The following is a 16,239-nucleotide window of genomic DNA, read 5'->3' on the forward strand; positions in this document are numbered from 1 at the left end:
ATATAAGTATGAATATGTTGTAACTTGTAACTAAGAACTCTACTTCAAATTAAGTTCAAATTATTTTTCTACCCTAATTATTATATTTCGAAATTTATATTCTACCGAAATCCTTGAAAATTCATTCCAAACTTTTCAAGTAAATTACTTGTTTTTCTAGTTTAATAATAACATTTGATGAATATTTTATAGTTATAAAATATAATATACACTTATTAATTATTATCGGATATTCTCTGTCGAATTAGGACTACGTAAGCTGATTTAATTTTAAATAATTATTTAATTTTACACGATTTATAATATGCATCTTAAATATGTATTAAGTTTAATCATATGTTTATATTATATCCAACATGATTTAAATAAGTAGTATGATTTTTTTTTTAAATCACTACATTCAATTTTCCGAGTGTCTAAAAAAAAAGGCTGTTAGTTATACTCTATTATAATTAAATATTAACTGTGCGCGCCCATACGGGAGCTGGGCAAAATGAAGGACCACTCGGTAATGCCCGAGAACAATTATTTGAAAAGCGACTCCTATTAAAAGTCGAATAGGCAACCAAATGTGACAACTCCTGATTCTGAGTGGGTCGGCAACCAAAGATACACGACGACGACGATGTCAGGACGGGAACTTGCCTATCATGGGAGGTAGGATGATGCAATTTAGTTTTGGGGGAGGGGGTCTCTGTGATCGATCCGGTCTGGTGCAATGATCACAGAGCTCACAACAAAAAACGGGACAAACTTAAAATTATCTTAACGTAGTGAGGTCTTGAGGGGGTGGCTGGACGCAGTACTCAGCAATTGTTGAACCTGGACGACCGGGGCGGCCTCACACACAACACAATGTTGCTGGCGGACTTACGCGGATCGCAATTGATCTGGACGACCGGGGCGGCCTCACACACAACACAGTGTTGCTGGCGGACTTACGCGGATCGCAATTGATCTGGACGACCGGGGCGGCCTCACACACAACACAATGTTGCTGGCGGACTTACGCGGACCCGTTTGCAGCAATTGTGACCACTCGCAGTATTGCCGAGTGTACTGAGTCATAGGAGTTATATAAAATGACAAACTTACTACGGTGTTTCAAGGTAATGAAGATTGTCCATATATTGTTGAAAATTATGTGTACACTGTGCATCCAAATGATAATAGGCACAACCGATTTATTTTTTTAATACACAATTTAGAAGTGAGACTAAATGTGGTCGCTTTAATAGCTGACCGGAACAAAACAAAATAAAAATGTCGCTGTAATAGCGGAAAAAAAAGGTAACAACTATATTTGGTGCCGAACGACCAGACAAGACGTCGTCGACAACAAGTGATAACAAAAAAGAATAATAATTCATAACAAGGGCGTTGGCCGAGCAAAGACAGTATAAAGAACAAATCACAAAGAGAACATACAATAACTCGGCGAACCCATAATAATAATAATTATAATAATTAACATAATTAAACAATACATTGACTGAGGTGATTAGGAGTGATACGGAACAAAAACGGTCGTCGTCGCCGTACAACGTTGCGTAACATGATAACGGTTTATTGCTTGGCGCGAACATCACCGCCCACGTTGAAGGAATATCCCTTCAAGATATTGGGAGTGGACAGAGCTTGACAGCTGGGCGTGTCAACGGTCCAGAATTAGTTTCTAAAGTGGCCACTCTGGACGTCCCATCGGAGCCAGGATGGAGTTCACGTATTCGTCCAATCCGCCAACGAAGAGGATGCGTCGCTTCTTTCACGAGGACAAGGTCACCAACGCGTAATGCTTGACCTGGGTCCGTCCATTTTCGACGAAGTTGAAGACTACTGAGGTACTCGTTCTTCCATCTGGACCAGAAATGGCGATGTAAATCAGTAATGAGGCGCCATCGCTGATACCTTGACATAGGTTGATTGACAAGATTTGGTTCTGGAAGTGAGGTGGAAGGTTCAAGAGTCAAAAAATGACTGGGCGTCAACGCTTCTAAGTCACCAGGATCATTGCTGAGAGCACACAATGGACGAGAATTCAGTGTTGCCTCTATTTGAGTGAGAAGTGTCAAAAATTCCTCGCTCGTCAATTTATGCAATCCAATGGACCGAAGAATTAATGACTTTGTGGATTTCACTCCGGCTTCCCACAGACCCCCAAAATGGGGAGATGCGGGAGGATTGAAGTGCCAAGTTATTTGGTGTTCAGCAAGGTGATGATGAACACTATCTTGAAAGCTTTTTGAATGAGTGAATTCATGTAGGGGGGTCAATAATCGTGACGCTCCGACGAAGTTAGTCCCGCAGTCGCTGTGTAGTTCCTTGATGGGTCCGCGTCTGGCGGAGAATCGAGTAAATGCCATAAAAAAACATTCTGTGGACAAATCCGAACTCAGCTCTAAATGGAGCGCTTTTGTTGCGGTACAGACGAACAAGCAAATGTAAGCTGTCTTTGGAACTGATCTTCGTCCACGTGCTTCTTTCAACGTGACTGGTCCAGCATAATCCACTCCGGTTATTGAAAACGGTTTCACTTGCTGCACCCGAAAACTCGGCAGACTGGCCATCTTCGGCTGAACTGCACGCGGCCTGGTGCGGAAACAGGATATACAGAGCCGTATCCGAGATCGAATAATCTTCTGGACAGACGGTATCCAAAATTCACGTTGTAGATATGCTTGAAGGGAGACGCATCCGGGGTGCTTCAGTCGCTGATGATGATAGTCAATGAGTAACAACGTTAATCGATGTTGGCATGGCAAGAGAAGTGGATGTTTGTGAGAGTACGGGAGATCAGCATTTGTGAGACGCCCACCCACTCTAAGAAGTCCATTTTCATCAATGAAAGGATCTAATTTCCGAATGGCAGGAGAGCAACGCAATCCGTTTTTTAACGAGGATATGTCTTCGGAATATGATGTTTGTTGGACGGTGTGCGGCTGCGGATTCCCCTGATGGCACGTGAATGGCGCGGGATATTGCCGGCAACCTGTAAGGCCGGATAATTACAAGGTGGTGGATGGATTTGTAAGGAAAAAGACTCGGATATTATAATTTTAGTGGACTGTATTGAAACTAAAGATTATTACTAAATTTACAGATAACGGGACGGGGGGGGTCCTTAAATCTAAGACTATATTAACAGAATGAATTTTACAAAACATCGATATTTTTAATAATGACATAAATACAAAATGAACATCACCGGATTTATCCCTGGTTGACCTGACGATGTCCGACGATGTAGTTCATGAATAAGCATGGAGAGCAGGCGGCGAGGGCACACACGAGACGCGAGTACAAATGGCGACGGGCCGTGGACGTCGGTGACGGCGAGTGGCGCACACACGACGATAGTACAAAACGGCGATGGGCCGTGGACGTCGGTGACGGCGAGTGGCGCACACACGACGGTAGTACAAACGGCGATGGGCCGTGGACGTCGATGGCGGCGATGGCGCACACACGACGTGAATACAAACGGCGATGGGCCGTGGACGTCGGTGGCGGCGAATGGCGCACACACGACGTGAATACAAACGGCGATGGGCCGTGGACGTCGGTGGCGGCGAATGGCGCACACACGACGATAGTAAACGCGACGTTTTTAATAATACGACAACGCGAGGTCGATGGCGGCGAGGGCACACATTACGACGACAGTAAACGCGACGTTTTTAATAATACGACAACGCGAGGTCGATGGCGAAAACGTAAAACGAAAATTAAAAAGTAACGTTTCACATTTTAACAACAGAAAAAAACACGAGAGCGAACGAACGCACACACGAAAAACAAAAACGATATCTTATCATAAGATAAGACTATTGTTAAGAAGAGGCAACGCCGGGTGCACGGTAATGATCAACGGGTGAAACGACGTAAGCGCGACCGGTTCGTTGACATAAACATCGCGGGGCGGGATCACAAGTTCACCGCGACACTCGTCAAGCGCTGATATTACCGTACCCAACATTTCTCCCCCAGTTGGAAGACCCAGCAACGTCTTCCAAAAGGAAAGTAGATGGCTAGAAGCTTCGTCTCGTCCTGGTGATCAAATTAAACAAACAACAAAAAAAATAACCTAGATGACAACAAATTTAAAAATAACAAATCGTGAAGAAAAAAGAAAGAAAAGTGAAAAGGAAAAGGTTTGCGTTTCATGAGTATGTTTGGACTTAAGATGAGACGGGAAGCCGGACTAGTTTTACCACTGGGCGTTTGAGGAATCCATCCTGGGTGCGCACGGTAACGACTCGTACTATCTCGTCCTGTCCCGGATGGACCATTGTAACTCGACCCATACGCCAGTCGGAGGGTTGAAGAGCAGGAGCATCAACAAGAACCATATCTCCTATCTTCAAGTTTGTGTCTGGTTTCGACCACTTTTGACGGCCTTGTAACGTGGTGAGGTATTCGCGTGTCCATCTTTTCCAAAAAGATTGATGCAACTGTTTGATCAGTTGCCACCTCGTCAAACGGTTGATCGGTGTAGCAGTGATGTCCACCTCTGGAATGCTGAGAATTGGCTGGCCAATTATAAAATGTCCTGGTGTTAGCGCTTCAAGATCGTGTGGATCCGTTGATGCGGGTGTTAGAGGTCGAGAATTTAAGACTCCCTCAATCCGTGTAGTTAAGGTCTGGAACTCTTCATAAGTTAGCAACTGTGTACCAATTACCCGTTTAAGGTGGAATTTCACACTTTTGATGGCGGCTTCCCACAAACCACCAAAGTGTGGTGCTGCGGGCGGGTTAAAATGCCACTTACAGGGGAACCGTGAGGAGACTAGGTTCCGGGTGCCTTCATTCTGGAACAATAACTTTAGTTGACGAGCAGCGCCCACGTAATTTGTACCATTGTCCGAGAACACGCTCTCAGGGATGCCACGGCGAGCGACAAATCGATCGAAGGCGGCAAGGAAGGCACTAGCTGTTAAATCCGACACAATATCAATGTGAACAGCCTTGGTGGCCATGCAAATAAATAGAGCAATATATACTTTGGTCGTTTTTGTGTTGCGTCTCTTGCATTCCTTCACCAGATAAGGTCCACCATAGTCCATGCCAATTTGGGAAAACACACGGTGATTTTGAACGCGAGATACCGGCAGATTACCCATGATGGGTGTTGGATGTTGGGCCCTGTATCGAGTACATGTGACGCATGAGAAAATACTGCGGCGAATCGCATCACGAGCCGAAACAATCCAAAACCTCTGTCGAATCATAGAAATAATGAGTTTGGGCCCGGCATGCAAGAATGTCAGATGGTAATATCTTATTATTAATGCTGTCAAGTGCGATGATTTGGGCAAGAGTAACGGGTTTTTAGTCTCTTCATTTAATAGGGAGGTTTTGAGGCGACCTCCTACACGAATGAACCCCTTCGGATCCAGAAACGGAGCCAGCTGAGCCATTGTTGGTGGCGTTATAATACAATTCTCTCTCGACAATTGTCTGAGTAAATTGGGGAAATGTGATTTTTGAGTCAGACGAACAGCAAACATTGTGGCTCGATTTCGTTCAGCTAACGTGAGTGAACCTGTGATACCCGATTGGTTTAGAAAGGTAGCGTAGACAAAACGAAGCGCGTACCCAAGTGACCGTTGCATATGAGACCATGTTGAAAATCGGTTCAAAACATAATCTTCAGCTAGAAATTTCTGAGCTGCGAGGGCATTGATGTTTATTGGTTTGACTTCGGGTAAGTCACCTGGTTGAATGGTAGTGAAATTCGATACAGGCCAATCAGTCTCAGGAAGATGAAGGAAAGCAGGACCGTCCCAATGTAATGAACACGCTATCAAAGCAACTGGCAGTAATCCACGAGACGACGGATCGGCAGGGTTCTCATTCGTTGATATATGTGACCAAATGCAAGTAGGGATTAAGGCACGTATTTTTGCAATACGGTTGGTGACAAAAATCTTAAAGAATTTCTGATCGGTGGTGAGCCATGACAATACTATGGACGAATCGGTCCAAGCTTGCATTTTCGTGATATTGACGATGGGTGAGATTACGGAATGAATATTATGCATTAGCTGTGCCAACAACAATGCCGCACATAGTTCAAGACGCGGTATCGTTAGTGAAGCGTCCGTGGCACTGATTTTAAGTGGTGCTACTTTGGTTTTACAGGTCAATAAATACGTTTGGATTACACCTGATGAACGAATGACACGGAGATAAACTGTTCCCGCATACCCTTTCTGTGACGCATCACAAAAACCAAGTAGCTGTACCTCCTTGTAATCGCAAACGTTTATGTGACGGACAAATTGAATTTGGTTTAGTGATGGCATCTCAGAGACATAATTGTTCCACATTGTCGCAAGTTCAGTAGGGAGTTGAGTGTCCCAATCCAATTGGTTTTGCCATAATCGCTGCATGAGGACCTTAGCGTACAGGAGCGTGGGTCCAAGAGTGCCGATTGGATCGAACAGTTTAGCAATAGCAGATAATATGCCTCGTTTAGTGGGCCTAGAGTTGTCGGTGCCTGTGTGGTAACCGAATGTGTCTGTGTGAGGGTCCCAATGGAGACCTAGAATTTTCAGAGAAGGTTCATCCTTTGGGTCGAATGAAAGGCAGTTAGCTCGGTCCTCAAGAGGCACGCTGTCTATTATTTTTTCACTGTTGCTACTCCACTTCTTGAGCACGCAACCTGCGGACTTAAGAAGACCAACGATATCTTCCTTCATGCTGAATAATTCTTCCTCTGTATTGCTGCCAACAAGTATGTCATCCACATATGTGTGGTGTTTAAGAATTCCCTTTGCAGCGGGAAATTGCGGCTCGGAGACAGCATCCAAGGCATGCAACACACGTATCGCAAGAAACGGTGCAGAATTGAGTCCGTAGGTAACTGTCAGTAATTCGAACTCTTGTACCTCATGGTCAGGCGACCGACGCCACAAAATGTGTTGATAAATGCAATCTTCATCCCGAACAGAAATCTGTCGATACATCTTGACAATATCGGCAATGAAGATGAATTTGTATAAGCGGCAAGTCAGTAGTAGTTCACCTATCTCCGTTTGCAATTTTGGTCCAATGCACAAGGAATCGTTAAGAGAAGTACCGGAGGATGATTTTGCCGAAGCGTCGAAGACCACTCGCAACTTCGATACATCACCATCACGTTTTACTACCGCATGATGAGGTATGAAATACTTTCCTGGTCGTGTCGCAATCTTCATATGGCCCAATGACACGTATTCGTCCATGAATGACCGGTAAGCATCGTATAGAGCCTGGTCTTTACTCAGTCGTTGTTCCAAATTAAATAACCGTTTGAGGGCCATCGATCGTGAGGAGCCGAGCCCATGGGACGACGACAAGTCGGAGACGGTAGTGACAGGCTGTGAACCTGTCTCGGCAAAGACGACGTCTCGGAAGGGTAATGCAACGCAAAACCTACCCGACGCGTTCCGCGATACAGTCTGCTTAAACCATTTTTCACAAAGTTCGTCCTCTGTGGTAGGGATGGATGGCGTTGCAGGCTCTTCGACGGACCAAAATCGGTGCAACAATGTATCCAGAGATGGATTTAACGTGATCGATAAGGAATTGGATGAAGCCAAATTACCGCTTGATGAAGAATTGACCACTGTACCAACCAAAACCCAACCAAGATATGTATCTAACGCTGACGGTAAGCTATCTGAATGTATGATTTTCGAACAAGGGCGAATTAAATAAGGAAAAACATCACAACCAAGAAGCATGTCGATCCGGGCAGGTCTATCAAAGTCCGGATCCGCGAATTGGAGGTTTTGATACTGCGCACGTACGCTTAATGGTAAAGGTCTGGCTGGCATGAATGATGTAATTCGTGGAAGGACCAACACTTCCTTGCAACTGATAACTGGTTCCATGGATTGACCTGGAATGAACGAGCATTCAGTTCGACCCTTGACCGGTATGACTTGATTCTGGCCTAGGCCTGATATCTCAGTGTGACATTTTTGACGACCCAAGCCGATACGGTTGGCACACTCAGAAGTTATGGCTGATATCTGTGATCCACTGTCTAATAATACTCTCACCGAATGATAGCTACCGCAGCGGTCCTGAATACGGACACACGCCGTCCCGAGTACGACAGTATTATTAGTGTAAGACGTGCCAGCAAACTGAGTTTTTGGTTCGATGGAATCGGATTGATTCGTTGTGATCACATGATTCGACGACGGACCAGGCTGAGAATGCTTGTTTTCAGATTTTAAATGCAGAAGGGTGTTGTGACGTTCACCACAAGTCTTGCAGTTATACTTTGACGTGCAGACTGACACCGAGTGCGAGGGATTCATGCATGAGAAGCAAAGTTTATTTGACGATACAAATTCACGTCGTTTGACTACCGTAAGTTTCGAAAAAGCTTGACATCGATAAATGACATGATCCTGTTTGCAATACGCACAACTGCGTTGAAACTTTCGTCCTTGATTAGGCTCGGAAACGGTACCCGGCGACGTAACATTCGCGTTAGCAATAGTCAACACCGCACGAGAACTTGGGTTGTATTTGATTTTTGTTGAGTGGGTAACCAATCTTTCCGAACTTCTAATATTTTCCAATACCTTACACCGTTGTTGTACAAATTTAAGCAATACATCAAATACGGGAATGGAATCTTGTGACACGGTGCTCTCAAAAAGATTACGGGTGACGGGGTCTAACGCGCGAGAACCGATAAAAAATAACATAAATCCCGCAAGATCATTCACTCCGAGAACTTTGATAGCTGCGATGTTCTCTTGAAAAGTGCTCACAAACGCTGAAAGTGAAGAAAGGGACTCCGTACTAATTGGACGAAAGGAGAATAACTTCTCTAAATGGGCAGTAGCCAGTAAGCGCTGATTATCATAACGGTCAATTAGAGCCTCCCATGCAATGTCATAATTGGCCGCAGATAAAGGTATGGCCTTGACGACAGTAAGCGCTGAACCGGAAACACAAATCAATAAATAATGGAACTTTTCTAACTTTCCAATATTTAAGTTGTCGTGTACCAAAGAAATAAACGTGTCCCGAAATGATATCCAGTTAATTAGAATGCCGTCAAATTTTGGTAAGTCAATCTTGGGAAGTTGTATGTTTGAGCTACTGTTAATGTTGGATTCGATCGTGGAAGAGGACGTAGGTGACTCATTAAGAACGGCGTCAGCGATAGCCATAATACTAAAATAAAGTTCCGACATGCTGTTTGCAATGGGCACATGAACGTTGTCATACTCTTCTTCGCGTAGGAGTTGTATGAGTATGTCAAAAATAGCATCCTGCTCAACATGAAATTGTGTACGGAGAGAACCGATGTCCTTTTTACGAGCGCGGAACAATGGAAGGACCTCACTATTCACTTCCAGCTTTTTAGATAGATCGCAGAGAAATTGCATTTGTGACACTAACGAGTCGCGTTTTGCGATTGTACGTTTAAGCAATCGCTCCGCCCGTTCCTTTTCTGCGCTCCCCAGGGTCATTATTGTGATAAAAAGGTTGTGGAGAGGACTTACATCCGGCCCGAAGGACCAAATGTGCGGCTGCGGATTCCCCTGATGGCACGTGAATGGCGCGGGATATTGCCGGCAACCTGTAAGGCCGGATAATTACAAGGTGGTGGATGGATTTGTAAGGAAAAAGACTCGGATATTATAATTTTAGTGGACTGTATTGAAACTAAAGATTATTACTAAATTTACAGATAACGGGACGGGGGGGGTCCTTAAATCTAAGACTATATTAACAGAATGAATTTTACAAAACATCGATATTTTTAATAATGACATAAATACAAAATGAACATCACCGGATTTATCCCTGGTTGACCTGACGATGTCCGACGATGTAGTTCATGAATAAGCATGGAGAGCAGGCGGCGAGGGCACACACGAGACGCGAGTACAAATGGCGACGGGCCGTGGACGTCGGTGACGGCGAGTGGCGCACACACGACGATAGTACAAAACGGCGATGGGCCGTGGACGTCGGTGACGGCGAGTGGCGCACACACGACGGTAGTACAAACGGCGATGGGCCGTGGACGTCGATGGCGGCGATGGCGCACACACGACGTGAATACAAACGGCGATGGGCCGTGGACGTCGGTGGCGGCGAATGGCGCACACACGACGTGAATACAAACGGCGATGGGCCGTGGACGTCGGTGGCGGCGAATGGCGCACACACGACGTGAATACAAACGGCGATGGGCCGTGGACGTCGGTGGCGGCGAATGGCGCACACACGACGTGAATACAAACGGCGATGGGCCGTGGACGTCGGTGGCGGCGAATGGCGCACACACGACGATAGTAAACGCGACGTTTTTAATAATACGACAACGCGAGGTCGATGGCGGCGAGGGCACACATTACGACGACAGTAAACGCGACGTTTTTAATAATACGACAACGCGAGGTCGATGGCGGCGAGGGCACACATTACGACGACAGTAAACGCGACGTTTTTAATAATACGACAACGCGAGGTCGATGGCGAAAACGTAAAACGAAAATTAAAAAGTAACGTTTCACATTTTAACAACAGAAAAAAACACGAGAGCGAACGAACGCACACACGAAAAACAAAAACGATATCTTATCATAAGATAAGACTATTGTTAAGAAGAGGCAACGCCGGGTGCACGGTAATGATCAACGGGTGAAACGACGTAAGCGCGACCGGTTCGTTGACATAAACATCGCGGGGCGGGATCACAAGTTCACCGCGACACTCGTCAAGCGCTGATATTACCGTACCCAACAGACGGAATACACTAAGCTCAACAAGGCTCGTTCTCGTTCACTCGCAGTAACAATCTGTGTAAATGCAAAAGGACGTACTTTCGAGAATCGTAGACAGTAGGCGATAATGTGAAGAATTTTATCGAACGACGAGAAACGATGCAGAACATCAGTAATTGAGCATGTAGTCTTAATTTGGAGAACAGTACATTTTCGAGCTTCAGTGGAAACATGAGCACCTGTGTTGTCTGAACGAGTAACAACAGATGGCCAATTTTCCGGTGATTCTACCAGAAACGCAGGGCCAGTCCACCACAACAGGTGATCAACAAGTTCCGACGGGAATAGGCCACGGGAAGCACAATCGACCGGGTTTTGCTGAGTGGGGACGTGATGCCAAATGTCTGGTGAGGTGAGTTCATGAATTTGACTTGTTCGATTTGCCACGAACGTGGCCCAACGATGTGGTGAGGATTGTATCCAGGCTAACGCAGTTGTTGAGTCCGTCCAAGCATGCAACTCATCAATTTGAAGACTCTTTGAGTAAGTGTCAGCAACGAAACGTAATAGTTTGGCGGCTAATACAGCTCCACACAGCTCAAGACGTGGGATAGTAGACTTTTTTAGAGGTGCGACTTTGGATTTACCTGTTACAAGGTGACAATAAGCTGAAGTAGCTGTTTCTGTTCGAAGGTAAACTGCCGCCGCGTACCCTTTCTCTGAGCTATCCGAGAAAGCGTGAAGTTGCATTGTGGTTGCCTCGTCAACCGTTATACGACGAGGGATAGAGATCGATTCAATCAATTTCAGTTCGGATTGATATCGGGTCCACAATTGAGCAAGATCTGTGGGTATTTTGTCATCCCATTTGAGACCAGCGGTCCAGAGCAATTGCATGACGTGTTTTGTCCAGAACGTGATGGGAGACAGCAAGCCTAACGGATCGAAAACTCTGGCAATGTCAGAGAGAACTGACCGCTTTGTCGGATCCGTTTCCGATGGTTTTGTATCAAATGAAAACACGTCAGCTCTCGGATCCCATTTCAAACCAAGTATTTTTAATTCACATTCATTTTTGTCATTGTACAGAAGTGCTGGAGACATTGCTTGAGCTTCTGCGGGAACAGCGTGTAAGATATTACTATTATTGCTGGCCCATTTTCGGAGCTCAAACTTGGCTAATGAGCACAATTGTATAAGTTGCGACTGATATTCAAGGGCATCCTTTTCGGTGTTAGCTCCAGTGAGAATATCATCCACGAAGGTGTCGTTCAGGAGAATTGACGCAGCGATCGGAAATAATTTTCCATCAACGATTGCCAATTCCTGAATTGTACGAAGAGCTTGATATGGTGCCGCTGATGTGCCGTAAGTGACCGTACAGAGACGGTATTCCTGCACTGTGGTATTTTTCGAAAATCTCCAGAAAATTCGCAGGTAATCTCGATCCGCAGGCCGCACCACAATTTGCCGATACATCTGTTTGATGTCTGTCATAAATACATATTTCCACAACCGTGCACGAAGAAGAACAATTTGAATGTCGGGCTGAAGTTTCGGACCCGTATACATGCTCTCATTCAAGGAACACCCAGCACTGGTACGAGACGAAGCATTGAACACAACACGAAGCTTGGTGGTGCTACTGCCCGGCCTAAGTACACAATGATGTGGAATATAATAATGAAACACATTGTCTGTGTGTTCGAGTGGAACTAGCTCCATGTGACCAGCGTCCAGGTAATCTTGCATGAAGTCTGCGTACTGGCGTTGAAGGTTTGGATCATTACTCAGTCGGTTTTCGAGTGCCTGGAAGCGGCGAAGGGCAACAGATTTTGAATCACCCAACAGAGGTGATGCTTTCCGAAATGGAAGAGATACCATAAATCGTCCTGTACTCAGCCGAGTTGTTGTCTTTTTATAAATTTCCTCGGCAGCACGCTCATCTGGACTGAGGTGGCGAACAACAGGTAACTCTTCAAGTTCCCAGAACCGCCTGATCGACAAATCAAAAGTTTCAGAAACAGATAAACACATAGCCGTGACAGTTGACTGAGCATTTTTGTCGACAGGTCCCATCAAAATCCAACCGAAAACAGTCTCGAAGGCAATGGGCTCGCCAGGTTTGCCTGTGGCTTTTCCATTGAGAAGTAGCATTGGCAAGATATCGGCCCCCAACAACAGATCGACTGCCTGAGGACGATGGTATAACGGATCAGCGAGGGAGAGGTTTTGAATATGCCTCCATTGTCCCGGCACGATAGGAGCTTGAGGAGTTGGCCCTGTGATTTGTGGGACGATGTAAGTGTCCACACAAAACGACGGTGCCTGTTGGCCACGTGGCATCACAGTGATGGTTGTTTGACCACGGACTGGGGAAGTTGTACTACTGGCAAACGTGTTAATTGCTACTGTCGAATGATGTCGCTTTAGCATCAACACACACGCAGTGTGTTCAGTTATAAAACTCGCTTGAGTACCACTGTCGAACAGGGCTCGAATTGAATGACGGGTGCCATCAGCAGCGACCACATCGAGTAGGACAGTGGAGAGTAAAACTACATTCTGAGGCTGTCCTCTGACAATCATTGCTTTGGCACTCTGACCAGCCTCGGGTTGGTCTGCTGAGGGAACCGTAGACGAGGAGGGAAGGTTCTCCTTTAAGTCAAAGTGAAGCAAACTATTATGAGACCGATCACAAGTTGGGCATTTATATTTTGAAGGGCATAATGAAGTAGCATGTCCTGTGAACAGACAATTTATGCACAAACGATGCTTCTTGGCTAACTGAAAACGATCAGTCGGTGATTTTGACAGAAACGTTGGACACTTTCGGATCGTATGTGGTTTTGTACATAATGGACAGGTAACCACGGTGGACGAGGTGGTAGTAGCAGCTAAAACCTTTGGTGCAATTGGGTGACGAGATTTGGAAGTTACCGATTTTTGCAGAGGTTTTTGCTGAGACGTGAACGACGTCAAACTCGATGTGTACTGTCCAGCACGTGCTTCCGCTGATCGTACATGACTTCTTAGAAATTCAAGAAAATCGGCAATCGATGGTTGATGGCGGTCACCCACAGTGATTTCCCAACGTGCTCGAAGGTCATAGTCCAAATGATTTTCGAAAATGTGGACCAAAATTGGGCTCCACTGCCGAGTGATAAAGTCCAAATTATCCAAAGCAGCAGTGTGCTCTTGAATAGACGTGATAAGAGTTTTAATTGAAGACGCGTCGTTTGCTTTGACTGTATGTGGGGATAACAGAGCGTCCAGATGGATACGAGCTAAGTCACGCTTATTTCCGTATCGCGAACGTAATACTTCCCAAGCCTTTTGATAGTTTGCCGATGTCAACGGAATATGTGCGATAAGCGTCAAGGCCTCACCTTCTAGCGAAGTTTTCAAAATCTCGAATCGTTCGACGTCCGAAAGATCAGCTGGGGCGTGGGATAGAATTGATGTAAACAAGTCTTCGAAACCCTGCCATTCAGTCAGAAGTCCAGAAAATGTAGGGAACTTCCGTGTTGGAAATTTGTAAGTTGAAAGGTTTCCGAAACTAGCTGAATGATTTTGTACTGACTGAGAAGAGGATGAGTCGACAATTTGAGACAATGAAAGGCCATAAACATCTGCGAACGCAACCAACTCGTAGTACAAATTATCAAACTCAGCAGAGAGCTTGAGACTTATGGAGTTATCTACCACGTCCACTGGTGCTAATTTCTTTCCAACAGAAATCTCCATAACTTGGATATCGGATTCTGCAGTCAAACGAATTTCTTTCAGCTCTAGTAGCATGGCTATGATTTTGGCTCGTTTACCAGGACTATTTTTGTCAGCTGAAAACTCGCCCGCAGCCTTGACAAAGGTGGTGACTTTTGCAATGGCACGGACCATCCGTGCCTTTGCATCGACATACGTCATCGAAGCTTCAACAACCATGATGACAGAAGGACAATTGGGTCGATACTTAGGTTGAACGAAAATGAAACACAATGGTTCAATTCGATATGCAATAGTTGTGTGATAAACAAAGAAAATATAATGAACGTGTATTTTCTTTTCGGTCACGGTTTGTAGTTACATCCGGTTCGAAGGACCAAAATGTGCGCGCCCATACGGGAGCTGGGCAAAATGAAGGACCACTCGGTAATGCCCGAGAACAATTATTTGAAAAGCGACTCCTATTAAAAGTCGAATAGGCAACCAAATGTGACAACTCCTGATTCTGAGTGGGTCGGCAACCAAAGATACACGACGACGACGATGTCAGGACGGGAACTTGCCTATCATGGGAGGTAGGATGATGCAATTTAGTTTTGGGGGAGGGGGTCTCTGTGATCGATCCGGTCTGGTGCAATGATCACAGAGCTCACAACAAAAAACGGGACAAACTTAAAATTATCTTAACGTAGTGAGGTCTTGAGGGGGTGGCTGGACGCAGTACTCAGCAATTGTTGAACCTGGACGACCGGGGCGGCCTCACACACAACACAATGTTGCTGGCGGACTTACGCGGATCGCAATTGATCTGGACGACCGGGGCGGCCTCACACACAACACAGTGTTGCTGGCGGACTTACGCGGATCGCAATTGATCTGGACGACCGGGGCGGCCTCACACACAACACAATGTTGCTGGCGGACTTACGCGGACCCGTTTGCAGCAATTGTGACCACTCGCAGTATTGCCGAGTGTACTGAGTCATAGGAGTTATATAAAATGACAAACTTACTACGGTGTTTCAAGGTAATGAAGATTGTCCATATATTGTTGAAAATTATGTGTACACTGTGCATCCAAATGATAATAGGCACAACCGATTTATTTTTTTAATACACAATTTAGAAGTGAGACCAAATGTGGTCGCTTTAATAGCTGACCGGAACAAAACAAAATAAAAATGTCGCTGTAATAGCGGAAAAAAAAGGTAACAACTATATTTGGTGCCGAACGACCAGACAAGACGTCGTCGACAACAAGTGATAACAAAAAAGAATAATAATTCATAACAAGGGCATTGGCCGAGCAAAGACAGTATAAAGAACAAATCACAAAGAGAACATACAATAACTCGGCGAACCCATAATAATAATAATTATAATAATTAACATAATTAAACAATACATTGACTGAGGTGATTAGGAGTGATACGGAACAAAAACGGTCGTCGTCGCCGTACAACGTTGCGTAACATGATAACGGTTTATTGCTTGGCGCGAACATTAACCTTAAACTACGTGTTTATAATGTTTAATTCAATGCATGATCTGATAGTAGACATAATACAAGTAAGAATATGTTATAACCAAGGCTGGGTAAGTCAATGATTTTTTTTATCTCAGTTAAGTTAAGTTATATATTTTATGTTCATTTAAATTAAATGTTATGTTAATATATTTTTTAATACATCAATTAAATTTAAAGGTAATAGTTAACAAATTTTGTTAACTTAACTAATTAACGTCAACTAATAAGTGAAGTTATTAA

The 16,239-nt window shown here is 44.8% G+C and overlaps 3 protein-coding genes across 3 annotated transcripts; all 3 read right to left on the bottom strand.

Moving 5' to 3' along the window:
* Positions 1–1,613: 1,613 nt before the first annotated feature.
* LOC149056867 (uncharacterized) lies at positions 1,614–3,976 on the bottom strand. Its single transcript, XM_089223211.1, has 2 exons — positions 3,826–3,976; positions 1,614–2,989 (listed from the first exon to the last, which is right to left on the bottom strand). Exons 1-2 carry the CDS (start codon positions 3,974–3,976, stop codon positions 1,614–1,616), a joined length of 1,527 nt encoding a protein of 508 aa, XP_089079337.1.
* A 202-nt stretch (positions 3,977–4,178) lies between these two features.
* Positions 4,179–9,482, bottom strand: LOC149056868 (uncharacterized). The gene has a single exon (XM_089223212.1). It carries the CDS (start codon positions 9,480–9,482, stop codon positions 4,179–4,181), a length of 5,304 nt encoding a protein of 1,767 aa, XP_089079338.1.
* Positions 9,483–10,751: 1,269 nt separating this feature from the next.
* Positions 10,752–14,690, bottom strand: LOC149056869 (uncharacterized). The gene has a single exon (XM_089223213.1). The coding sequence runs from the start codon at positions 14,688–14,690 to the stop codon at positions 10,752–10,754; it is 3,939 nt and encodes a 1,312-aa protein (XP_089079339.1).
* Positions 14,691–16,239: the final 1,549 nt, after the last annotated feature.

Source organism: Diuraphis noxia, unplaced genomic scaffold (genome assembly GCF_037042655.1).
Source record: "Diuraphis noxia isolate RWA-SAM2 unplaced genomic scaffold, SU_Dnox_SAM2 contig0003, whole genome shotgun sequence".
NCBI lineage: Eukaryota > Metazoa > Arthropoda > Insecta > Hemiptera > Aphididae > Diuraphis > Diuraphis noxia.

Bases quoted from the DNA above. Each gene is read 5' to 3' on its own strand.
- LOC149056867 (XM_089223211.1), bottom strand. From the start codon at position 3,976: ATGTTGGGTACGGTAATATCAGCGCTTGACGAGTGTCGCGGTGAACTT. The intron at 2,990-3,825 runs GTCTTATCTTAT...CCGGCCTTACAG, and splicing joins GTTGCCTCTTCTTAACAATA to GTTGCCGGCAATATCCCGCG.
- LOC149056868 (XM_089223212.1), bottom strand. From the start codon at position 9,482: ATGACCCTGGGGAGCGCAGAAAAGGAACGGGCGGAGCGATTGCTTAAA.
- LOC149056869 (XM_089223213.1), bottom strand. From the start codon at position 14,690: ATGGTTGTTGAAGCTTCGATGACGTATGTCGATGCAAAGGCACGGATG.